Source organism: Nycticebus coucang, chromosome 11 (genome assembly GCF_027406575.1).
Source record: "Nycticebus coucang isolate mNycCou1 chromosome 11, mNycCou1.pri, whole genome shotgun sequence".
NCBI lineage: Eukaryota > Metazoa > Chordata > Mammalia > Primates > Lorisidae > Nycticebus > Nycticebus coucang.
The window spans coordinates 20,033,428-20,059,393 of record NC_069790.1 but is presented as its reverse complement, the minus strand read 5'-3'; the positions used below and the strand labels follow the sequence as shown (position 1 = coordinate 20,059,393).

Here is a 25,966-nt window from a genome sequence, read left to right as displayed (position 1 = left end):
GGGAGAATTCCATGAAACCTCAACTTTAACTTTAGAGAGATAATTTAGGCAGAACAAATAAATCAATCAATAAATCTTCCCCACTCTAGTCCAAATTCATTTCTCCAAGCCCTCGGCAGAGAGCAGCTTCATACATTAAGTTATATTCATTTTTTCACATATTTATTGGCCATTTGTCTATCTTCTTTTGAAAAGCTTCTGTTTATGGCTTTTGCCCACTTTTTTTTTTTTTTAGATACAGAGTTTCACTTTGTCACCCTCAGTAGAGTGCTGTGGCGCCACACAGCTCACAGCAACCTCCAACTCCTGGGCTTAGGAGATTCCCTTGCCTCAGCCTCCTGAGTAGCTGGGACTACAGACGCCTGCTACATTGCCCAGCTAATTTTCCCCACTTTTTAATAGGGTGGTTTGTTTTTTTCTTCCTAATTTGCTTGAGTTCTTTGTAGATTCTGCATACAATGTATTAGCCCTTTATAATATATAGCTCGAGAATGTTTTCTCTCACTCTGTAGGTTGTCTATTCACTCTGCTAATTATTTCCTTTGCAGTGCAGATTTTTAGTTTAATCAAATCTCATTTATTTATGTTGTTGCTGTATAGCTGTGACTCAAGTATTAAAAAGTGATCCATGTAACCCAAAACATTTGTATCCCCTTAATACCTTGAAATAAAAAAAGTTCTATTCATGCACAAATGGCAAAAGAACATATGACAAATGATAAAGTTCATTAGGAATCAAAGCAGTGCAAATTAAAACAACAAGATACTACTTTTCCACCCTTGGGTTTGGCAAAGATAAGATGATGATGGTATCAGATGTTATAGATAGGTGAGTGAGAATGTCATTAGTTTAACCTGTCTAGAGAGCAATTTGGCAATATGAATCAAATCTTTAAACACAGGCATACCAAGAGTTTTCTAGGAATTTGTCATAGAAATAGAGATGCAAACAAAAACCCACATCTCTAAATATATGGGTCTTCATCACCTTTTAATGCTATTTATCATAGTGAAAAATTGGAAACAACCTCTATGTTCAACACCAAAGGATGAAATGAATCAGACCATGTATGCTTTAAAGTGGTTACCGCATAATGACATTGAGAAACAATTTGTGGACATTGAAAGGTGTAAAAGGGTGGATTCTCAAACTGTGTGGGCAAAAATCGAACATTTATGGGAATGTTAATGGAAAGATATTCACACATACTGTCTCTGGGTGGTGGAATTTGGGGTGATTTTTATTATTGTTTTTGGGCTTTTTGTGTCCCCCAAGTTTTTTTTAATTGAAATATACTTTTTCTAAAAGAAATACTCAATACATCTTTTACAAAGAGATAATTTGCCGCCTATGAAAGAAATGCAAACCATTTTGTTTGAGGAATGGATTTCTCCAGGGAAGGGAGGAAGGTCCTTATTTACCTCTGAAGAGCCTCAGCCTTACAAGGGCTCACCTCAGTCTGCTCTCTCCACCGCTACAACTATGCCTAAGATGATGAGCCTTAAAAGTTGTGTGTGGGTGTGTATACACACATATGCACACGGGAGAGAGACATGCACACACAGATACAGACAGTGACTGAGAGATACGGAAAAAAGGACAAGGAGGCAGGGGAGGCAGGGCAGGCCAGGTTCTCCAAGCTCCTCAAGCACCCTGGCAGTTTGGTTTTGCTATTCACCAGCTCAGAGACCAATCCCCCTGATAGAATCCCATTCCGAGTGAAAACTCTGCAGCAAGCACAGGAAAGAATGAACAAAGATGGCATTAAAGGGCCGTGACAGTCCTACCTCTGAAGTGAGAGTCCGCAGCGTCTTGTTGGAAGACATCCAGCCGTGGCAGGGGCTGACCTGAGAGGAGGGAAACACTTTGATCACAGAGCAGCAGGGATGGGTGCCCGGGCCTGGGTGCGAGTTGGGGAGGGCTCACCTGGAGGCAGTTCAGGAAGGAGTACATCTGCGCATAGGTCACATCTTTATTCAGCTGGCCTGGAAAACAGAGGGGTCTGGTATTCACATGCACTCCACTACAGCAACATTTAGCGACACTCAGGGTGACCTCGCCTCCCTTACAGGAGGTTGCCACTTCCAGGGGTTGCCCTGATTTTTCATTCAGCGTTGCTCTTGACAAAGGCCTCTGCTTTCCTCCTTTTAGAGTGCCAAGAAATTCAGACGGGGGATTAGGGAGGGGCCCTTAGGGGTTTAGTCTCAGGTAGAGCCCCTGGCGTGGGCTAGGAGGAGCTGGCTTCATCTGGACTCCAGGGAAAAGAAAGACAGATATCCCATGGCTTGAAATGGACCAGAATGCTGTGAACAGAGCACTTCACAGTGGCTCTCTCCCGGCAGTGATCTGAAATGTCAAGTTCCTGAGGCTCGCAGGGAGCATTCCAGGTGGCAGTTCACCAAACCCGCCTTTCCAAGTTTATGAAACATCCAGATCTGACCCAGTTGTCTCATGCTGGGACCTGGCAGGACTTCTTAAGTATCTGAAGGTCTGATCATGCAGTGCCCTCAATTCTGGGGAACTGATGGCCTCCAAAAATACTTGGGGAGCCCTGGGCCTGGGGTAGGCTTCTACATTATGTCTCCCTTCCCACCACTGGATTAAGGGCTGCCCAGTGGCTATCTTATTTGAGTCCTAATTAGTAGGTAAGTCCCATGCTTGGTTTTGGTGCAGGTTACAGAGGTATAGAAGAGTGAAGAGGAATGTACCATGTGGGGGTCCATCCAGTCTTTCCAGAACTCAGCTGTACACTTAGAATCTGTGGGGATTATTCTCTCTCCCTCCTCGAGCATATCTGCCCTCAGAGCCAACCTAGGTCCCCCCAAATCTCAGAGGTGAATGACTGAGGCTGAGTCCATTAACACTTCTCACACTCTGAAAAAATAAAGGAAGATAATAGGAACTATCTCAGAGCGAAGAGAAAGATTGAAGGTGATGGGACACAAACTTATTTTTCAGTTAGACTGAAAGATAGATTCAATTTTCTTGTCATAGAGGAAAAATATATTATCTACCTGTGTGGGTGAATGACTCCCAGGACTGGAAAGCCACAGGCTCATTCCTGCCGGTGAAGTCACAGTGACCCGCCAAGGCTGTCTTCCACACAGGCCTCTGCAGCTTCATGTTTTAGATGAATCCTGAACCCCCCTTTGCTGTTCTGTTACAGGCCCAACACGGAGCCCTGAGTGCCACCTTTTCCCAAGATTGTGCTCCCGCCCACTAAGGCTTCTTTCTCTCTCTCTCTCTTTTTTTTTTTTTCTTTGCTTTTTGTAATTTCCTTTCTTCCTGAGTATGTTTCTGCCTGTGTCCAGCCCACTGAAGTGATGGACACAGTCAATCTCCACTGCCCAGCCTGGCTCCTCCATGTGCTTGTGTGATTTAGCTCCTTCCCACCGGGTGGACTGTCACTGAGGCACTGGCTTGCAGCCTTCCCTGCCTGCGCACTGGGAGGTTCTGGCTGGCCTTCCCTTGGTGCCTGGTGGCCACATCGCTTCCTTGCTGGAACTGGACTTTCTAATGGAATTGAGGTAGCATGGTTGGGGCCCTTCCGCCCTGCTGGGCCCAAGATGTCCCCTCACCCTGAGGGGTGGCCTCACTCTCTTTACTGCTCAGTGGCTGTGGTCTCTTCCGCCTGAAAGGAGGTGGCCCCTCACGCCTGACCACGAGCAGTACTCTGGCATGCTGCCCCCCCACCTTCCAATCTGCTGTCCAGAGGGGTTGGAGTTTGTCCTGTGTAAGAAATGGCTCCTCCGTGGGGTTGAAGCCCATCTCAGCCTCTGTCCAGCCTGCCTTACTCCCGCTTCCTGCTGGCCTCCTGCTAGGTCTGCGGTAACTCAGAAGGAGGCCATGAGGTGCCTCCTCCTTCCAGACCTTCTCCAATCTCTCTCCCTGTTCTCTCCATCTCTCTGCCATTCTGGCACCAGCTCCAGTTGGACCCGCGGGTAAAGGGCAAATCCTTAGAGTGAGTAGCTAGGTCTGGTGAACAGGATGCGGGCACATTAGGTGCAGTTAGAAGGGAACTGGGAAAGGCGTAATGAGATGGTCTCCCTTCTTTCTACTCTTTCTGCCTGTTAGAGAGAGGGTGGCGCTGGTCACATGCAGGACTGTCAGGAAAGGAGGAGAGAACGTGTTTCTTATGCCTTTTCCCCTTCTTGGCACTATCAGTTGGTCACTCACGTTTTCTTTTTTAGGCATTACCTTTCAATCTCTATTTTTTAAATGTAATTTTTGCACATCGAGGAGCCCTGGTATAAAGATCCCAGCTGTACGGGGTGCAACATGCAAAGAGGTTGTGTCTGTGACTTCCGGGTCAGAAAGTCAATCTGGTTAAGAAAGCTGATCAAGAATGCCCAGGGGCAGGGAAAGGAACAGTCCCATGGTGGTCAGAAATTGTCTGAGACCAAGGAACCACAGGTGTATGTGCACATGTGTGTGTGTGTGTAGTCTGGAGTCAGTGGGCTGACCCAGCAGATGCCGTAAACTCTCAGATTAAAGGTCACTTTTCTCCCAGCTGGCTAGAGTGGCAGTTTGTGTCTTAGGAGTCTGTAAGTTCTTTAGGGCAGGGTCTTTGGCACTTATTTTATTTGGGGAATGCAATTGAAATCTTAGCACCATAAAAGCTTAGTACCAACAAATCAGTCACACTTCCATGAAATACCATCTGAATGTATTAAAACCACATAAATTCAGACGAAGAGAAAGCCAGAATAGGATATGAACTACGAGGTATTTTAAAAAGACATTTGGTTTGAGTGGTGCCTGTGGTTCAGTGAGTAGGACGCCAGCCCCATATACTGGAGGTGGTGGGTTCAAGCCTGGCCCTGGCCCAAAACTGCAAACAGACGAACAAACAAACAAAAAAAAAACATTTGGTTTTAAGTTTGAGAGTAATTGGGGAAAAATTAAGTTGCTGCTGTTGTTGGTTTGCTGAGGGGCCCTTCAAGGAAGGCCACTTGCAACCTCATTTATAGCCACAATCTCTGGCCTCTTCACCACAGTCTAACCCTCTGGACAGCTCCCACAACGACCATGGCTTGTGTCCCTGTCATGACCCCTTGTCAGGCTCTATGTGCTATTTTCCCCTATGGAATTGGCTTTTCTCTTTTGAGGAGAGGGACTCCACCTTATATCATCTTTACCCAGAAACACAAAACAGGTATTTCCAACATATTTTTGCAATGACTGCCTTCCTCACAGACTGCGGCTGAGAGGACTCGCTATTGGCGAAGTTCGACTTTTCTCGAAAGATCTATGTAAACAGAATGCTAGTGCATGAGGCTCTCTGGTAATTTCCTCACAAAGACAATAAGCTCTCACCAGGAAAGATTTTGGGGTGTTGCAGCCCTTGGTAGCCAGTCACTGAGTGGGTGATGACTCATAAACACGGCTGAAGAGGAGAGAGGTGCCGGGAAGTGGGTGGTTCCCGACTCCCTCCTCCCAGTAAGGAATGAGGTGGGCACCTGGGCTTCCATTATCTGCTGGTTTCATGCTGTGGCATTAACCTTCCTAAGCTGAATGGTCAGGCTGACTCCCTGCCTGTCCTGCCGAGAGGCAAAGGAGGCAGCAGAGAGGGTCACCAGGCAGAGGCTCCCTTACAACACCTCTGCTCCTGGAACTCTTTTCCTAGTCTTTAAGAGGTGGCCATAGTCAAGTCTAGAGATTAGTATCACCATGCGTCTAAGCTCAGATGCAGAAGTACATGGAGCCCTCCCAACCCCCTTACTGTTTCCTTTGCTTGCATAACCCTCAGCAAGGTGCCCTGGGAGTCAGACTCGAGTGTTTGGCTGTTGACTAAGGTGAGTTATGCTCTAACCTCGGCAGAGCAACCAAACCCTGAAGCCTAGTCCAGCCCTGACCTTGCTTCACTGCTAGTTCATGTCTGGTGGGAATGAAGATGCAAAGATGGGGTCAGGAATGGGAGCTGGAAGAGAGACAGCAAGAGGTAGTGGCCCCCTCTCCAAGTCTCTCCTTTTATGTGAGTCGTGAGCTCTGCCAAAGGAGAAATGGGGAGGCTGGAAAAATCTCACCCACATCCCAGTCTTTCTAGGAAGGACTCTGATGCTTCATTGAGAAATTTATAATTTTTTCCCCATGGCAACCAAGCAGCAGGCATAATTTGGGATGTGAATAATTACTTTAAAAACAAATTTTAGATGGTTTCAATTTTCTCTCTGATTGGATTTTTTTCAAAACTAGGGTTGTTTATATAAAACAAACTTCTTCCAAATTTACCTTCTTCCTCTTTCATGCTGTTAAGTGCTCAAGAGAGGCCACTTGGGGAGGACAAGGCGAAGTCTAGACTGAAGTTTCTCAATCCTGGCACTACGGGCATTCTTGATTATGGGGCTGTCCTATGTATCAAAGTCAAGGTCATGTCCCTGTTGGTGTGACAAAGTAAATTCGGAGCACCCTTCCCCTGCCTCTATCTTCCCCCAAGCATTTCTTAGCATGGGAGAAATTTAGCAATCTGGAAGAATCTGTTGGGGGCAGATGTACAATTTTCATATCCAATGGTTCAAAGAGACATTCTTAGCCCAAGTTGTCTCTTATGCATGCAAGGCAGCTCAGAATGGAGTGCAGCTCTCTTGTGTGTGATCATATGATTATTTCTTTTTTCTTCTTTTTTTATTGTTAAATCATAGCTGTCATAGGATTATTTCTGAGGGGGATAGGCAAGGCTGCATGAATGGGAAGAATAAGCTTTTCTTGGGCAAGGCTGGGCAGTGTTTCGCATGGGTAACAAAATTTGTCTTGTATTTTAGTAACTCAAGAAAAACATGACTTCAGATTCATTGATAGGAAGCCTGGGTATCTACCAACATCCCCCTAGTGAAGAGACCAGAGCCCTCAGAGAGCTGGTTGAAGGCCCCTGCTCTTTTCTCATGTGGGGAATGGTGGATTTTCTCAAGGAGAAGATAGGGGTTGGGTGCAGGACTATAGGAGGAAGACAAGAGAAATTTGAAAAGATACTCACCAAGTTATTTGTGCAAAGAAAAGCTCTTGACGGCCTTGAGTGTGACATCTTGCTCTCTACCTACACCCTTTAAGGAATGAATTTTGGGTCTTCCCCTTTGAATTTCTAACCTGACTCCTAAGAAGGTACTTGGATCTCCAGCACATTTTAGCTTAGGTTTGTCTCGGGAGGTGGTAGAGGAATTCCAGGGAAGAGGAAGCCCCTTCTTCACTTCTGATTGGCACAGGTGCTATCAGTCTCGGGCTGAGGCCTGAGACCCGAGTTCAGCACTCCCCGTTCCCCTTCTCTGCCCAGTTTTCCTCCTGTAACACTTATTACCTTCTGACATACTTTTGAGTCTCTCTCCCACTAGAATATAAACTTTATGTGGACAGGAATTTAAGGCTATTGTGTTCACCGCTGTTTTCCCTGTACCTAGAACAGTGCCCGGCACATAGCAGACACTAAATAAATGTATTTGCCCCTGAAACACAGAAAGCAGAGCCCTACTACACCCAGCCTGAGTACACAATGAGCAAGGCACCATTTGTTCAGCTTCCTTAATCTGAGTCTTAGCTTTCTCGTCTATAAAGTGGAATTACCATAGTTAATGAAGACATCTCAGTTCTGAAGACCAGCATGACAGTCCTTCCTAATGTGAATTACTGCCACTTTTACATTGTTGTACCATATCTGGAATGTTAGAGCCATTGTCAGAAGTTTCTGGGGGAACTTTAAAGCCTTTCAGAGCAAGGGTCCCCAAGACAGTGCAGAAACAGAAAGTGAGCAGGCTGGAGGGCTGTTCTAGAGAATTCTGACTACCCAGGAGGCTTCTTACTGTTGAGGCTTGGAGAAACCCCTCCCTTTGATTCAGGCTTCCTGTTTCCCGTTTGGGTTCTCTAAGCTCATTCTGCATTTCACCTTCTGCTGAAGGAGTCTCCTGATTTGTTCTCTTATCTTTCAGTTTTTTCTAATTCTTAATTAAATACTACTGCCCTTTCTGGCTTTGGAGCCAATTCTGCCAACCTCTGAATAATGACCTTTAGATACTGCACCTGATACTTGCTTTCATCATTTTTGCCCATGTTCTGTGACAGCATTTTAGGCATATTTCTACTTGGTTTGAACTACATACACATTGAACTATATACATACTGACATTGTTAAAGAGTAAAATATCTTCGAACTGATACCGAGAGGGTGATATCTGTTGTGCAAATTATCCCAGAGAAAGGTTCCATCTGGTAAGCCGTAAAAAATAACATGGCTGCCATTGGGCAGGTGGGCATTGAGGTACTTCAGAGTCTGCATGACATTAGAGTACAATTTCTCAGGAGTGGTCATTTTTGGAACTGGGTCAGCCTTCCTGTTGGTGGAAGAAACAGAAAATATCTTAGTTGATTGTAAAGATAGATACATGCAGCTGCATGTAAATATAAGATACACCATCCCCATACACGTACAGGGACAATGTGGTGGTTATTGGTGTTACTTGAAAAATATTCCTGGCTTTCTACCTTTCTGGCACATGGTCAAATTGTACTTCCTAACTCCTTTGCATTTGAGTGGACCAGTGACTGGTTTTGACCAATGAGTTGTGAGCAGAAGAGTTGTGTCTGATGGTGACAAAACCTCCAGCATGCTCTTTTTAATTTGTCATGGGCATAGACAGTGTTCTAGATAGCTGCTTCATTAATCCGAGTCCTGGAACATAGTGTTATGGTGATCCCTGGTGGACAAGTAGTGTGAGCCAGAAGTAAGCATTTGTTGCTTTATAGCACTAGGATTTTGGAAACCATTTGTTCCTGTAGTGTAACCTTCCTGCCCTGACTTACACACAGTTAATGAAGCAAAAGCTCAAGGGATACTCCCACTTTAGCCTCCCAGAGTGTTAGGACTATAGCTATGAGGCACTGCACCTGGTCAGCTGAAAAGTCTTGTTGATTGCAAAGAACAAATTGCAGAGCAGTATGCATAATACTATTTCATTAATAGATCTGTAAGGTAGGATTTGCATATAAAAATCTGGATGAAAATATATGAAACTCTCTTGCTTGGAGCAGGATGGTAGAGGTTGGGGATGGTTGGGAGTGATTATGGGGATGCTTTCATTTCCTAAGTCCTGTATTATTTGAACTTTTCACAAAAAATGTTATTTTGTAACCAGATAAAGAGATTTCCCATGTCATTTTTATTCTCCTTCTAAAATGAGGGGAAAAACTGGACTGCACTTAAGCTTTAATGGGAGTGATGAAAAACCTAACTTTATCTCGTTTCTCCTCTACCTATTTGACTTAGTCAAATAAAATCACCTCCCAGATTGGCTGCTATCCAGAAGGTGGCAAGGCTGAGCATGGGTGTGAGGGTAATGTGGGCCAATGTGTGGCAAGCACCATGTACCCATACAGAGCGAGGGGCGGAACGGGTCTGGTGTTTTGCAGGGAGCCGGTGGGATGTTAGTGGGGGTTGGTGTATGTGCCTCTATACTGCGTCACAGGTTGCTTGGACTTTCCTAAAGAGGGAAAAATAGAGATCTGACTTTTACAAAACTCAGCATATAAAACTGCATGCTAAATCATGGTTTTCACTGCCATGAAAAAAAAAAGATACTACTTTTTGCATAAAATCTCTCTAACCTGCATAAAGAGCATCCAGGAGGATTTGAGAGTAGGTTGCCCACCTACTGGGGCAGAGGGTAGGCTTTGGCCTGATCTGTACAGGCGCAAAAGCAGAAGGAATCTGGTTTATAAGGGGAATTTAAGCTGCCTTGTGGATTTATTCAAATCAAGAAAACACATTCAGAGTTTTATATTCACTGTGTGTTTGAAATGTGACAGCAAGGGGGAAGTGAAAGGCAAGTTGGGAGTCTATATCTCGTCTTTTGTCATTGGCAAAGCTCACACACACTGCCTATTAGCTTTTGCCTTGCCACGTTCTTTTTTTTCTGCTGACACAACAGCACTCTGGCACAAAGCAATTATACTGAGTTAATACTCTCCAACCACATAAAGGCAAGATAAGTCAAGATGGAGCAAAGTTTCCCCAAATCCCCACAGAATGATTATTTTCTTGGTTAGGAACATAATACTGATGATGAAAGAGTCTGAGCTAATTCGTACTTATGAAAGGGCACCCACAAATTAAGCAAGCCTAGTCAAATTGGCTTATGCTAAGTGAAATCAAAAAGGAAGCCTTGCTGCTGCTCATGGAACATTCTCCTTTGTTTCTTCGTGGCTGGCTACATAATTTGCCCTGCTCATTGCCAGTTAAGTCCTTTAACATGCATGGCAAAATCTGCTGATTCTTAAATCAGACCAAGGCAAGAGGATTTGTGAGACAAGTGCTCGCTCACCCTTTCCAGATGACATAGAAGGTGCCTTCTAACTTCTGTCCCTGAAAAATTCTCAATGGCCACTTTGATCCATTTCCTCTGTTGAGTTTTGGGAGGACTTAGTGTTAGGATTTTGGTGACCAAAGAACCCTGGTGGTTCAGGAGCTATCTCTTAGGTCTCTTCAGTGTCTTTCAAAGGCCGAATGGCCTGGGATGAAGGCATTTTACCCTTTTCTTTTTTTTTTTTTTGTAGAGACAGAGTCTCACTTTATGGCCCTTGGTAGAGTGCCGTGGCCTCACACAGCTCACAGCAACCTCCAACTCCTGGACTTAAGCGATTCTCCTGCCTCAGCCTCCCGAGCAGCCGGGACTACAGGCGCGTGCCACAACGCCCGGCTATATTTTGGTTGCAGTTTGGCCGGGGCCGGGTTTGAACCCGCCACCCTCGGTATATGGGGCCGACGCCCTACCGACTGAGCCACAGGCGCCGCCCCATTTTACCCTTTTCAACCCAGATGTTTGGGGCACCTGCCTGCCTCACAGACCTGGCACCCCTCACATACCAGCAAGCTCACCCCAGACACTCAGCTGGGTGGGTGAGGGGTCAGGAGTGCCCAGCTAACAGAAACAAAATGTGAAAACCAGCCTTAGACGTGATGGTCACACCAGGGAAAGTAATGAGAGAGAAGTCAGTGCCCACTGCCTGCTCTCACACACTGTTGGGCTCAGAACAGATGAAGAGCCTCACCCTGAGGGTGGCTACGAATCCTGTCCTGTTCTAATGAATTGTATCTGATCATGCAAAATAAGCTCTTGGGTGCAGGGCTGGCCGTGATCATGTCATTACCCTGGCAGGTAGGCCAGGCAGATTTCACCAGGCTGATGCCGGAGACAGGTGCCCCACTCAAGAAGAAGGTGAATGGTCTCGGCAGGAGAATCAGCTTCCTAGGACCAGAGCTCAAGCCCAGAGACCTGGCAAGATTGAGAGCTCAGACCTTCTCACAGCTGGCATTTGTGTTTCTGAAACATCCAGGTAAGAGGGTTAAGCCCTTAACTACGTGTCATTTAGCTGCAATCACATCACTGGGCTCCCATCCAACCCTCTCAGAGAGACATCTTGACACAGATTGGGAATGGGATGAGGACTCTCATTGTATTAGTACCCTGTTTTCCCGAAAATAAGACATCCTCCAAAAATAAGACCTACTTACAGGAAAGATAAGACGTCCCCTGAAAATAAGACCTAGCATATCTTTGGGAGCACACCTTAAAATAAAACACTGTCTTATTTTCGGGGAAACAAGGTATATGTGTAGAGATACACGCGAAGTCCCTTAAAAGTGGGTATGCCCTGGAACCTGCTGGGTGGTGGGAAATTCCTTCTCATTCCCTTTGCCGCCCATGCCTCTGACTGAGCAGGCTGAGAGAGAAAACACCTCTGAGCTACAGGAGTGCTGGCCACCCCCTTTCCTGCTAGTTTTTCTACCACCTGAGTGGATAGCATAATTGCTGCCACTAGTCCCCTGGAGGGTGTGACCTGTCAGCAGCCTGGCCGGCTCTCCCTTAATGCAGGGCTGGCTGGGCGTAAGCACATCAGCAGTGCATAAAAAGAAGGATTGGGGGCAGGGGGCACAGACCACTTGTGTGGGTGGTCTTGGCTCTCTCCATTAGGTGAAAAATGTGCAATTTATAATTTCTATATCTATTATAAAAAGTGGAACCATGTCAATTAATGTGGCTAGTGTTAAATGCTTGTATAATTCTATCACATTTCCAGAAATTATAATATAATATTCCTTCCAAGAATGTCACGTTGGGATGTTGGGGAGGGGTTGGTCTTTATGACCTGATATACCGAGGCATTCCCATTTCTCACCATTACCTCTGCTAGCTGAAGATTCTGCCATTGTAGCTCACCCCTATCTCTGTTTCTGGGAATTCTTCTCCTTCTGCATCACTCACATTAGATAAGGTCTGAAAGTAGTCCTAGGAAAAGCCCAAGGAAGCTGAGGTAGCTTAAATCAAATGGAGTAGGGTTATGATGAGAAAGTTAGGTTCTCTATAGAATCTTTCTTCCTGAATTCCTGATGCTAAAAGCTGTGTCCTCCAACCACGACCTTCATTCATTTAACAAGTACTATGGAATAACTACTTGAGTTTAGAGAGTTGAGAAAGAAGCACATCAATGCATTCTTTCAATAAGAGCTAGCATCATCATTATAAAAAAGGAAAGAAAAGAGTCAAGCAAATATCCTAAACTTGTTCCAGGACAGACTTATGTAACTCCTTGCTGGCTTGAGCTTTTTATAAAATCTCTTTTCTCATTTTGGGATTGCTACTCCACCTTGCCATTCTGGCAGATGGGGAGGTGTAGTTGCCATCTGTCTTTATTTTTTTAACCCCTCCACAGGACATTGCAAAGTGGGCACCACAGGGACATCCCACACAGCCAGCTCCGTTCTTTCACCCAAATGCTTGCTGCTTCTCTGCCAAGTTCTCCAGCAGGGGAGAGGCTGGCACAAGTCTCTGGCTGACGTCTGCCTGCCCTTTGGCTCTTTGGAAAAGGAAAAGTAGGACGGGCTGGAGGACCTCTGGGTATGCAGATTGGGCTGGAAAAATACAGTTTCAGGGATTTTGGCTTTAGGAGTCAGAGTCTCTTACTGCACATGTAAGTGAGTGATGGCGTCTTTACTCGGTGTAACTGGTCTGCTCTCTGTGCCCCTCTGGAAGGATGCGATCTGGGGGCTGGAGGAGCACGGCCTGGTCTGACCATAGACGTGCTCTGTTTCATGGGTGGGGGAGGTCTGGGGGTGCTGGGGCTGAAGCTCAATGCTTCTCCTTTATACGTTCCTTGAGGTCAGAGACCATGGCCTCTTTGCCATTGTATCCCAGAGCCTGGTACATCACTGATGCTCAATACATACTTCTAAGAAGTGAATAAGTAGAAGAAAGCAAATAAGGCTGGCATGGACTGGAGAAAGAGCATGGAGTTTAGTCGGAGAACAAGATTGGCTCTCAGGCTTGCTGCTCAATAGCAGTATAAGCAAGTTCGGCATCCTCATCTGTGAACTGGAAACAATAATACTTTCCTCTTTAGGCTGCAGTGGGAATGAAATGATATAGAGAGTGACATAGCTTTTGGTCCATGGCAGGCCTTAAGAAGTAGGTATTTGCTATTTACTAAAAGATCCTAGGTGGCTTGTCATAGATGTGGGGATCGGGTGTCCAGCATGTAGTCTTGGCCAGCTTGGGGTTCTGAGGTTGAGCAACAACCTTGGTTGGTGGTAGCATATTCCCTGGAATACAATTCATAGCTGTGATATATCATGATATACTCACTTGTTGTGAGTAGCCTAAGGGATGAAAAGGTAGTGTCTGGCACATAAGTATCTCTGGATCATGGTGTCGTGTCTCTTTCCTGAACTTGCTCCACTGAGTATGTCTATATCCCCTCCAGGGGTCCTCAAACTTTTTAAACAGGGGGCCAGTTCACTGTCCCTCAGACCATTGGAGGGCCAGACTACAGTTAAAAAAAAACAACTATGAACAAATTCCTATGCACACTGCACATATCTTATTTTGAAGTAAAAAAACAAAATGGGAACAAATACAATCACACTGCCACATGTGGCCTGTGGGCCGTTGTTTGAGGACCCCTGCATCAGAGTCCCATCTGTGAGGGAAAACACACTTTGATATCATTGATTGAACTTTGTTTGGAAAGCTTGATGAGTGAAGTATAGGAAAACAAAGGGTGGGCAGTGGGTAGGATGGCCCCTTCTAGCACCACTTGGGTTGGAGTCCAGCCCTGCCACTAATCAACCCCAGTGCCTGGTGCAAGTCCTGTAATCTCTCTTGGCCTTACTTTTCTGTTTCCTAAAATCATGGGTAATGGCTCCTGGGGAGTTGCTCTAAATTCTGTCTCACTTTTCCCCCTGACAATCACAGGACAGATGGCATCTACACATGCACTACATTCTTAGGGATTTATACACTGCCCCAAATGTTGTAAGGGAACTAAGGCGTTCAATATTTTGAAATCATTATTGATATTACCAGTTCAACAAAACTACTTTCTCGCTATGGGCATGGCATAAATAGGATTGGTTATGAGTGATGTGCAGTTCTTTTGCAAATGTTCTAAGTCTGTACTTCCATCCTGTCTCTGCCACACAAGAAAGTACAGTAGATCAGAATATGAGTGAAATAAGTAGCCTTATGGGGTAACTGTGCTTCTGTCTTATTTTATTTAAGAAGTCACAATTCATAATCTTTGATCCTTGGTTGGTGGTAGCATAGTCCCTGTGATATAATTCATAGCTGTGATATATCATGATATACTCATTTGTTGTGCCATCAGAGTTGAGAATTAATGGACCTAATAAGTTCAAAGGGAGCTGATTTCACATGTATCTAAGACTTAGTTCCAAGATAGAGACTTCCAATTGAACAGCAGGCTACTATTATGGGGTGCAGTTGTTTTGGAGGGGGATGGGGAAGAGAAGGGAACCAACTACCAAAGAATATGAAAATCTTCTGTCTTGATAACTCACCCATTGCAGACATCATTTCCAATCATGGCATATATAATGATGGCTGGTTGATCTAACAGTTGGTTCCTAGACAAGCTGAGAAGGCACAGATGGAATGTGAAGGTCAGACACTTGGAAACCTAGCTCTGTGACCAGTGACACAGGCCAGGCCTGGGAAAATAATCTCTGTACCACCATGTCTTGGTCGACATTTTGCTATTTTTCTTTCATGCCAACATAGCCAATCAGCATTCCCATTTCCCCTCTTCTATAATCATTATCCCACCTCCTTATCAGGCAAAGGCCATACAAATGCATAGATTTGAAGAGTGAGTTGAAATCCCATGTAAACAGACACACTACCATCTTGGCCTCTCTCATGCCATCTGTCACCAGTAAGCATAAGTGGTCACTTGTGTCCACATTTATAGGACCCACTGACAACTGTGGCTCTATAGTGGACTTTGAAAAGATAAGGGCTTCCTTGGGCTCCCATTCAGGGCACACAGATCCTTAATTCTGAATTTTCAGCCCCAAGTAAGCACAAAATGTTTTCTCATTCCCAATGCAGCAATATGACATAATCTTTTCATCTTTTCAGTTACTTCTGCCAGACCTAAGTTATTCCCACTTTGTATGCATTTTTATAATCCTTTCTTGAGGACAGATGCAAATTAATCACTTTCTATGCTCGCTGGCCTAAGGAGTGATATCCTAGTGTTTGGAGAATGACTAACAAGCTATTTATGCTCAGTAGAAATGGATTATGAGGTGACAGCAGAGAATTTTCATCCCTGGAAAATGAGAAGCAAAATTTAAAAACAGCTTCATAGATCCGTTTTTCACTTACCTTTCTAAAAATCTCTTCAGGTTTTGGGAAGATGCACCTGAATAATTAAAAGTAAGAAAATAATTAGAGTTAGTGAGTTCAATTTCACACTACCTATGTGAGAGTCTGATTGACTGCATTCATGAGAGAAACATTGTCATATGGTTAACTGTTGTCCAGACCATGACATTGACGGAAATAACTTGATTCCAGTGAATTTCTGCAGTGTTTAATCCTGGAACTCTCGTTAATGGGTTTTCTGTTTATTTGGCATTGTATTAACATAACTAAAATTTCCTGGGGTTCATGGGTCTCAAGATATTTCCTAAGTATGAATGAGTAAACTCTTTAGTAGATGTGAGAGAAATGTATTTATCTGCCACCAAAGAGACAAACTACCCAAAATATTAAAGAATGGGTTGAAGGATCAGAGGAATAGGATTATTAAGAACTACCTATGTTGCTGGAGAGCCCCATTTAATTTCTTTCCTGCTCCCTCCCGGGGTTCTTTTGCGCTGTCTGGTGTTCAGATAGTAGAGTTGATATATTTCAATTTCTGAAATGCCATATGACTAGTCTTCCCCCAATCCCTGTTACTGCGTGGAATATATCTCTTATATGGAAATTAATCATGTTTATGGAATGCTTATTTTATTTAGGTACTGTTAACAACTGTGTGAGGTAGGCACTATAGTATTTCCATTTTCCAGATGAGGAAACTGAGATTCACTTAAGTGACTTGCTCAAAGCCAAACAACTACTAATTTGAAGAAACTGCAGCTTAAACCAGTCCCTTCCCTCTGCAATGCTGAGCTCTTTCTCCCTGGGGACTCTGCTTCTCCAGGCTGGAGTCTAGAGGCAGTGAACACAAACAGGTTTATTGCCTTTTGACCCTGGAGGGTGGTCTGCTAGTATTTAGTGAATAATCCTCAGGTGGGTGGCACAACTCAGTGGAAGTGAAAGTTGGAGAAACAACCTCCAGTTGCCCCTTTCCAGGAGGAGAAGTCTCTTGTAACTTCTAGCCTTGGAAGCTTGGGACAGGTGCATTTATGACAGAGCCAGTGTATTCTTACAGTTCCACATGGGGAAAGGGCATGTTGGCCCATGTTACCCTGAAACTGTATGGCCGTGCAGTGAGTGACTGCCACACACAAGTTGTGAGCTGCATGGGCAGCACTGGTGTTCTCTTGGCTTATTCAGAAATGTTAGCCCATTAAGTGAAATTGCTTTATTTCCCTTTTTATTGCAGCAAAATATACATCTCATAAAATTTATCATTTTAACCCTTTTTGAGTGCACAATTCAGAGGCATTAAGTACATTTACATCCTTGTGCAACCATTGCCATATTTATCTCCAGAATTTTCCATCGTCTAAAATGGAAACTCCAAATCCATGAAAGAATAACTCTCTATTCACTCATCCCCGCAGTACCTGACAACCACCATTCTATCTTCTGTCTCTATGAGTTTAATGATTCCAGGTACCTCATGTAGATGGCTCATGAAATTTGTGTCTGGCTTATGTTCCTCAACAGGTCCTCAAGGTCCATCCATGTTGTAGCCCATATCATAATTTCCTTTTCAAGGTTCTTTTTATGGCTAAGTAATATTTGTTTTTTTTCTTAAAATTATTAATTTTTTTCTTTTCTTTTTTTTATTGTTAAATCATAGCTGTGTACATTAGTGGAATCGCCTGTACCCATTCTAAGATGCACCATAGATGTGGCTCCACCCTTTACCCTCCCTCCACCAAAACCTCCCCCCTCCCTTCCCCTTCCTTGGCCCTTTCCCCATAGTCTTGTGCTATAGTTGGGTTATAGTCTTCATGTGAAAGGTATAATTTAGCTTCATAGTAGGGCTGAGTACATTGGATACTTTTTCTTCCATTCCTGAGATACTTTGCTTAGAAGAGTATGTTCCAGCTCCATCCATGTAAACATGAAAGAGGTAAAGTCTCCATCTTTCTTTAAGGCTGCATAATATTCCATGGTATACATGTACCACAATTTGCTAGTCCATTCGTGGGTCGATGGGCACTTGGGCTTCTTCCATGACTTAGCAATTGTGAATTGGGCTGCAATAAACATTCTGGTAGAGATGTCTTTGTTATATTGTGACTTTTGGTCTTCTGGGTATAAACCTAGTAAAGGAATTATAGGATCGAATGGCAAGTCTATTTTTAGGTCTCTAAGTGTTCTCCAAACATCCTTCCAGAAGGAACGTATTAGTGGGCATTCCCACCAGCAATGTAGAAGTGTGCCCTTTCTTCCACATCCACGCCAGCATTTCTGGTTTTGGGATTTTGTTATGTGGGCTACTCTTACTGGGGTTAGGTGATATCTCAGAGTAGTTTTGATTTGCATTTCTCTGATGATTAAGGATGATGAGCTTTTTTACATGTGTTCATAGATCTTGCATCAGTCTTCTTTAGAGAAGTTTCTCTTCAAGTCCTTTGCCCACCCTGAGATGGGGTCACGTGTTCTTTTCTTGTTAATACATTTGAGTTCTCTGTGGATTCTGGTTATTAGACTTTTATCGGAGGTATAACCTGCAAATATTTTCTCCCATTCTGAGGGCTGTCTGCTTACTTTACTCACTATGTTCTTGGCTGTGCAGAAGCTTTTCAGTTTGATCAGGTCCCAGTAGTGTATTTTTGATACTGCTTCAATTGCCTGGGGAGTCCTCCTCATAAAATATTCACCCAGGCCGATTCCTTCAAGAGTTTTCCCTGCACTTTCTTCAAGTACTTTTATAGTTTCATGTCTTAAGTTTAAATCTTTTATCCAGTGAGAGTCTATCTTAGTTAATGGTGAAAGGTGTGGGTCCAGTTTCAATCTTCTACAGGTTGCCAGCCAGTTTACCCAGCACCATTTGTTAAATAGGGAATCTTTTCCCCACTGAATGTTTTTAATTGGCTTGTCAAAGATCAAATAACGGTAAGTAGCTGGATTCATCTCTTGGTTCTCTATTCTGTTCCAGACATCTACTTCTCTGCTTTTGTGCCAGTACCATGCTGTTTTGATCACTATGGATTTATAGTACAGTCTCAGGTCTGGTAGCATGATTCCTCCTGCTTTGTTTTTATTGCTCAGTAATGTTTTGGCTATTCGAGGTTTTTTCTGATTCCATATAAAATGAAGTATTATTTTTTCAAGATCTTTAAAGTATGACAATGGAGCTTTAATAGGAATTGCATTAAAATATATATTGCTTTGGGCAGTATGGACATTCTAACAATGTTGATTCTTCCCAGCCATGAGCATGGTATGTTTTTCCATCTGTTAACATCTTCGGCTATTTCTTTTCTTAGAGTTTCATAGTTCTCTTTGTAGACATCTTTCACGTCCTTTGTTAGGTATACTCCCAAATATTTCATTTTCTTTGGCACTACTGTGAAAGGAATAGAGTCCTTGACTGTTTGTTCGGCTTGGTTATTGTTGGTATATATAAAGGCTACAGATTTATGGGTATTGATTTTGTAGCCTGAGACATTGCTATATTCCTTGATCACTTCTAAAAGTTTTGTAGTAGAATCCCTAGTGTTTTCCAGATATACGATCATATCATCTGCGAAGAGTGAAAGTTTGATCTCTTCTGACCCTATGTGGCTACCCTTGATCGCCTTTTCTTCCCTAATTACAATGGTTAAAACTTCCATTACAATGTTAAAGAGCAATGGAGACAATGGGCAACCTTGCCTGGTTCCTGATCTAAGTGGAAATGATTTCAATTTAACTCCATTCAATACGATATTGGCTGTGGGTTTGCTGTGGATGGCCTCTATTAGTTTAAGAAATGTCCCTTCTATACCAATTTTCTTAAGTGCTCTGATCATGAAGGGATGCTGGATATTATCAAAAGCTTTTTCTGCATCAATTGAAAGAATCATATGGTCTTTATTTTTCAGTTTGTGTGTGTTGAATTACATTTATAGATTTACGTATATTGAACCAGCCTTGAGACCCTGGGATAAATCCTACTTGGTCATGGTGTATAATTTTTTTGATGTGTTGTTGGATTCTGTTTTAGGATCTTATTGAGTATTTTAGCATCTATATTCATTAGTGATATTGGTCTATAATTTTCTTTTCTTGTTGGGTCTTTCTCTGGTTTGGGGATCAAGGTGATGTTTGCTTCGTAGAATGTGTTGGGTAATATTCCTTCTTTTTCTATATTTTGGAAGAGGTTTAGTAGTATAGGTACTAGTTCTTCTTTAAATGTTTGGTAGAATTCTGACGTAAAGCCATCTGGTCCTGGGCTTTTCTTTTTAGGGAGATTTTGTATAGTTGATGCTATTTTAGAACTTGATATAGGCCTGTTTAACATTTCCACTTCATTCTGGCTAAGTCTTGGTAGGTGGCGTGCTTCCGGGTATTAGTCAATTTCTTTCAGATTTTCATATTTGTGAGAGTAGAGTTTCTTGTAGTATTCGTTAAGGATTTTTTGGATTTCTGAGGGGTCTGTTGTTATTTCATCATTATCATTTCTGATTGATGAAATTAGAGATTTTGCTCTTTTTTTCCTGCTTAGGTTGGCCAAAGGTTTATCTATTTTATTGATCTTTTCAAAAAACCAGCTTTTGGGTTTATTGATCTGTTGTATAATTCTTTTTTTTTTCAATTTCATTTAGCTCTGCTCTGATTTTGGTTATTTCTTTTCTTCTGTTTGAGATGTCCCATTAAGTTATTAACTTCCTCTCTTTCTGTTTTCTTGAGGAAGGCTTGCAGTGCTATAAATTTCCCTCTTAGGACTGCCTTTTCTTTTTTTTTGTGGTTTTTTGGCCGGGGCTGGGTTTGAACCCGCCACCTCTGGCATATGGGACCAGCGCCCTACTCCTTGAGCCACAGGCGCCGCCAAGACTGCCTTTTCAGTATCCCAGAGGTCTGCTAATTCGTGTCTTGATTGTTGTTTTGTTCTAAAAATTTGGTGATTTCCCTTTAATCTTGTCTATAACCCATCTATCCTTCAGCATAAGGTTGTTTAGCTTCCATGTTCTTGTATGGGTATGCAGGTTCCTGTTGTTATTGAGTTCAACTTTTATTCCATGATGGTCTGAGAAGATGCAAGGAATAATTTCTATTTTTTTAAATTTGCTGAGGTTAGATTTGTGGCCTAGGAGGTGGTCGATTTTGGAGTATGTTCTGTGGGTTCATGAGAAGAATGTGTATTCAGTTTTGTTGGGATGAAATGTTCTGTAGATGTCCATTAAGTCCTGATGTTGAATGGTTGAGTTTAAATCTAAAATTTCTTTGCTTAGCTTCTTTTTGGAGGATCTATCCAGCACTGCTAAAGGGGTGTTAAAATCTCCAACTACTATGAAACTGGAGGAAATTGAGTTGCTCATGTCTGTTAGAGTTTCTCTTATAAATTGAGGTGCGTTGTGGTTGGGTGCATAAATATTAATAATAGAGATCTCATCGTATTGAGTATTACCTTTAGCAAATATGAAGTGTCCATCCTTATCCTTAATTATTTTGGTTGGTTTAAAGCCTATTACATCTGTGAACAGGATTGCAATGCCTGCTTTTTTCTGATTTCCATTTGCCTGGAATATAGATGACCATCCCTTCACCTTGAGTCTATATTTGTCTTTTAATGTAAGATGTGATTCTTGTAGGCAGCAGATATCTGGCTTGAGTTTTTGTATCCAGTCAGCCAACCTGTGCCTCTTTAGAGGACAGTTTAAACCATTCACATTAATTGAGAGTATTGATAAGCCTTTGGAGAGTCCAGTGGACATTTTTAATCCTTTTGCGACTGTGGAAGTTGGAATTTGATCAAAATGTTTTGGGTGGGTTTACTTTTGTGGTGGAGGATTACGCTGGTCTTTATGGAGGATAGATCTGAGGATATCCTGGAGAGCTGGTTAGTTGTGTCAAATTTCTTCAACATGTGAATGTCATTGAAGTATTTAATTTCTCCATCATAAATGAAACTCAGTTTAGCTGGGTACAGGATCCTGGGTTGAAAGCTATTTTGTTTTAGGAGATTAGAAGTTGATGACCATCCTCTTCTAGCTTGAAAGGTTTCAGCAGAGAGATCTGCAGTTATTCTGATATTCTTCCCCTTATAGGTAATGGTTTTCTTTCATCTGGAGGCTTTCAGAATTTTGTCCTTCATATTAACTTTAATGAAATTGATTATAATGTGTCTGGGGGATGTCTTATTTGGGTTGAGTCGTGCTGGAGTTCTGAAACTGTCTGCTATCTGAAATTTGGAATCTCTTGGCATGTCTGGAAAGTTCTCCTTCATAATCTCATGGAGAAGAGACTCTGTTCCTTGTGACGCCACTTCGTCACTTTCGGGGATCCCTATAAGATGAATATTGTTTTTCTTCAAATTATCTGAGAGCTCCCTGAGAGAGTGGTCTGTTTTTGCTCTCCATTTCTCTTCTTCTTTGAGGGTTTGGGAGCGTTCAAAAGCTTTGTCTTCAATGTCAGAAATCCTTTCTTCTGCTTGCTCCATTCTGTTACTGAGGGATTCTACGGTGTTTCTCAGATCTTTGAGGGATGTAACTTCTTGTCTTAATGTGTCGAAATCTTTGGTCATTTGGTCTTTGAATCTGTTGAGTTCTTGAGATAACTTTTGGAATTCTAATTCGATCTTATTTGCTATCCAGATCCTGAATTCAATTTCTGACATCTCAGCTATTTGTTTGTGCATGGGGTCTTGTGCTGTTTCTGCCCCATTGATCCTTGAGGGAGTTGATCTTCTCTGATTATTCATATTGCCAGAGTTTTTCTGTTGATTTCGCCTCATGATTGTTTTTCACTGTTGCCTCTGGCCGTCCTCAGAGTTGGGGAGGTGTCTCTCCAAGATTAGACCCCAGTGGGATCACTCTATTGTTGCTGGATCTTTGTAGGGAGTGACCCTGTGTAGTTCCTCTGGGGCTGCTCTAGCTAGGGAGTTCTGGTTGTGGAAGCAGCTCTGGTTTATGACACACCCAGATCCAGCAACAGGGCTGGGGGTGGTGCACACGGTTCTGGGAGTGCCAGGCACCCAGTGACTTTGGCACAGAGAGCCCAAGGCTCCAGCAGTCTCTGGCCAGGGGAAGAGCTCTGTGCAGAGGGAGGGAGGGCTCCAAAGGTCATGCAGCCACCAGAGTCCCTGCCCAGATGAATGGGCTAGTGTGGAAGCTGGGAGGACACAGGAGGGAGGACACAGGTTTGCGTGGCTCCTGCAGTTCCTGGTCAGGGAATGTGGAGGCCCGGTGGGTGCGGGTCACCGGTTGGGGGTCGCTGCACAGCTTTTATGGAGGTCTGGGCGGCACCAAGCCCAGGAGTTTGAGGTTGCTATGAGCTGTGACGTCACGGCACTCCACCAAGGACAAAAGCCCAAGGCTCCAGTGTGCCAAAACCGTCTCACTCTGCCCCTAAGGATTAAGGCTGTAAGGCAGCTCAGTTCCCGTCTTTAGGCTGCTCAGTCAGTAGGTTACTTTGACCCGCCCAATCCTTGCTCTGAGACCCTGAGGATGGAGCTTGCTGGGGCAGTTCTTTCAGAATGGCTTCCTGTGCCCAGCTCAGTGGCTCAGTCTGGGGCCCCAGACAATGCCCAAAGTTCTCCACACTCCTGCTCAGGCTCTCCCCAAGGCAGTTCAACTGAGTGCCAAGTCCAAGAACAGTTCACAGGAAAGGCCTTTCTGGTTTGTAGTCTCACTGCTGCTTGTACTTACGGTTGCCGGCATGATTAGGTTGATCGAACACACGCAACCACTTGCCAGTTTTCCACTGTTTTTGTCCTCCTCTTGGGGTCCAGAAGTCCTTTGCTGGCTCCCTGTATCCTCAAAGGGATGATTATAGGCAGATCCCACCGGCCAGAGATGCCTGGAGTCATGTCTCCCTAGACTCGCTGTTCCCAGTTGGCCTAAGTAATATTTGTATGCATATGCCTCATTTTGTTTATCCATCTGTCAATGGCCATTTGGGTGGTTTCTACCTTTTGGTTCTTGTGAATGGTGCTGCTATGAATGTGGGAGTGCAGGTATCAGTTGAAGTCCTATTTTCAATTCCTTTGGGTCTACAGTATACTAATTGAATTCTGTGTTTAATCTTTTTTTTTTTTTTGAAACAGAAGTCTCACTATGTCACCCTGGGTAGAGTGCCATAGTGTCATAGCTCACAGTAACCTCCAACTCTTGGGCTTAAGCGATTCTCTTGCCTCAGCCTTCCAAGTAGCTGGGACTACAGGTGCCAGCCACAACGCCTGGCTATTTTCTTTTTTTTTTTGTTGTTGTTGTTGCAGTTGTCACTGTTGCTTTGCTGGCCCAGGATGGGTTCAAACCCGCCAGCCTTGGTGTACGTGGCTGGCACCATAACCACTGTGCTATGGGCACCGAGCCCTATGTTCAATTTTTTTAAGAAACTGTCATATTATTTTATGTCTTTTTTGTAGTCAGTCAAGGTATTATTAAAAATGCATACAGCAATACAAATTAGAGGCGACCAGTCCATCTCAGCACACAATCATTCCTTCACCCACTCCATTCCTTTGTTGGGTCCCAGCCATGTCACAGGAGATTACCAGATGAGTTAACTATCCCTTTATGCCTGAGGGATAGGACCTAACCGGAGTGATAATATCTATTGGGGTAGACACATTATTAGGTGTTGGGAAGGGAATAATTTTGTTTTTTTTTTTTTTTTTTTTTTTTGTAGAGACAGAGTCTCACTTTATGGCCCTCGGTAGAGTGCCGTGGCATCACACAGCTCACAGCAACCTCCAACTCCTGGGCTTCAGCAATTCTCTTGCCTCAGCCTCCCGAGTAGCTGGGACTACAGGCGCCCGCCACAACGCCCAGCTATTTTTTGGTTGCAGTTCAGCCGAGGCCGGGTTTGAACCCGCCACCCTCGGTATATGGGGCCGGCGCCTTACCGACTGAGCCATAGGTGCCGCCCAGGGAAGGGAATAATTTTAGAAGGTTAGTGTAAATCCAACCCCAATGCTAGAAAAGAGGAAAGTCCAGTGTGATTTGAGGCCTGCTCAGGGAGGTGTCTGATTTTATAACACTGAGTCCTAAATACAGAGGCCCAAAGTCTTTCTGGATATGAGATCGCCCCCTCTTGTCCTCCAGGAAGGAGGGCAGGAGGGGAGCCCCTGCTGCTGACGTGGGTCCCCCAGTGGGTCCCCTGGGGCTCACTTGCCAGCTGTGCCCTTCATTCAGCTCTAGTCTCACCACTCTTGGCTTTTCATTTTCAGTAAGATGATCAACCAAGAGGTGTTTAATTCTCATTCTTTGATTTTTCTCTTAATGAGAAATGAAAATTAATGAAATCTCAACCATGAGTGGAGAAAAAAATTAAAGGACCAAGTCAGACCAATAATTTTCCTCTGGAAATTCCTCTGGAATTTTGGGTTGCAGAGTATCTGCAGGGTGCACACAGTGCTTGAGGAAAATGAAAATGAAAACCCATCATGGCACTCCCCTTTGGCAGCTGTCCCCACACCCAATACCACCTTTGCAATTCAGGACAAGGATGACAAACCAATGGCAAGAGGCTGTGGTAAGTTTTAAAAAAGCAGTCACACATAGTTACCCAAGGAGCAGGGAATTACCTGTTCTTCTTTACCCAAATGTCTCCTTTTTCTGGAGATATTCAGACTGTGAATCTAGAATTCTCTTTGTTCCAAAGTTCTTATATTTTTCACTATTTTGGAATGGAAATCTCAGGTTTATGAGGTTATATAATTAGTTTATGTAATTCCCACATCACTGTTTTGTCTTAATTTCCCTTTTCTGTTGTTCCGCTTTCCTTTTGCTAGACTCATGAGCATCTCTGTGTGTTCCCTACTGTCCTCTATTGTCTTTCTCGTCCTATGTACAGACATCTTCCTAGTTGCTGCTGCTGCTACAATTAGAGAAAAAAGGGACTGGTAGCAATTGGAGGTGGAAGATGTGAGCAGCAAAGAAAGACAGCTCCTAGTTTGTGGGATGTGGCAACAACAACAGCAAAAAAAGGGCAAACATCTGGACAATCGGAATACCCTTAAGTCCATATTCTGATCTCTACAATCATAGTTCATAGAAATGAAAAAGGTTTGACCTTGGAATAGGGACATTTTATTTATAGGTCAAGGCAGTCCAACGGAGAATCTACTTGTCCCCAGTTAAGGGAAGAAAGGGTCTATGTAGATCTTTAAAGTCAGAATTCTGACTCATTTCTTCTCTTTTAAATAAGGCATAGTGTATTCTAGGGAAAAAAAGAGTTTCGCATGAACTCAGCATTGGTTATTCTTCCATAAATGAATTTCAGCCTACATTTCCACTGCCAGACCAGCAAGCATTTCGTATTATGTGCATTCAGATAAACCGGTAGACAATTT

The 25,966-nt window shown here is 43.5% G+C and overlaps 1 protein-coding gene across 2 annotated transcripts in view; it reads right to left on the bottom strand.

Annotated features, from left to right (window-relative positions):
* Positions 1-25,966, bottom strand: part of AOAH (acyloxyacyl hydrolase) — a 320,779-nt gene that overhangs the window by 28,242 nt on the left and 266,571 nt on the right. For both annotated transcript variants that reach the window (XM_053553720.1, XM_053553721.1), the window contains exons 14-18: positions 15,667-15,703; positions 14,838-14,912; positions 8,147-8,319; positions 1,928-1,986; positions 1,789-1,848 (exon numbers count right to left, since the gene is read on the bottom strand). In XM_053553720.1, the coding sequence (XP_053409695.1) occupies positions 1,789-1,848; positions 1,928-1,986; positions 8,147-8,319; positions 14,838-14,912; positions 15,667-15,703 (404 nt within the window). The remainder of the gene's footprint in view (positions 1-1,788; positions 1,849-1,927; positions 1,987-8,146; positions 8,320-14,837; positions 14,913-15,666; positions 15,704-25,966) is intronic.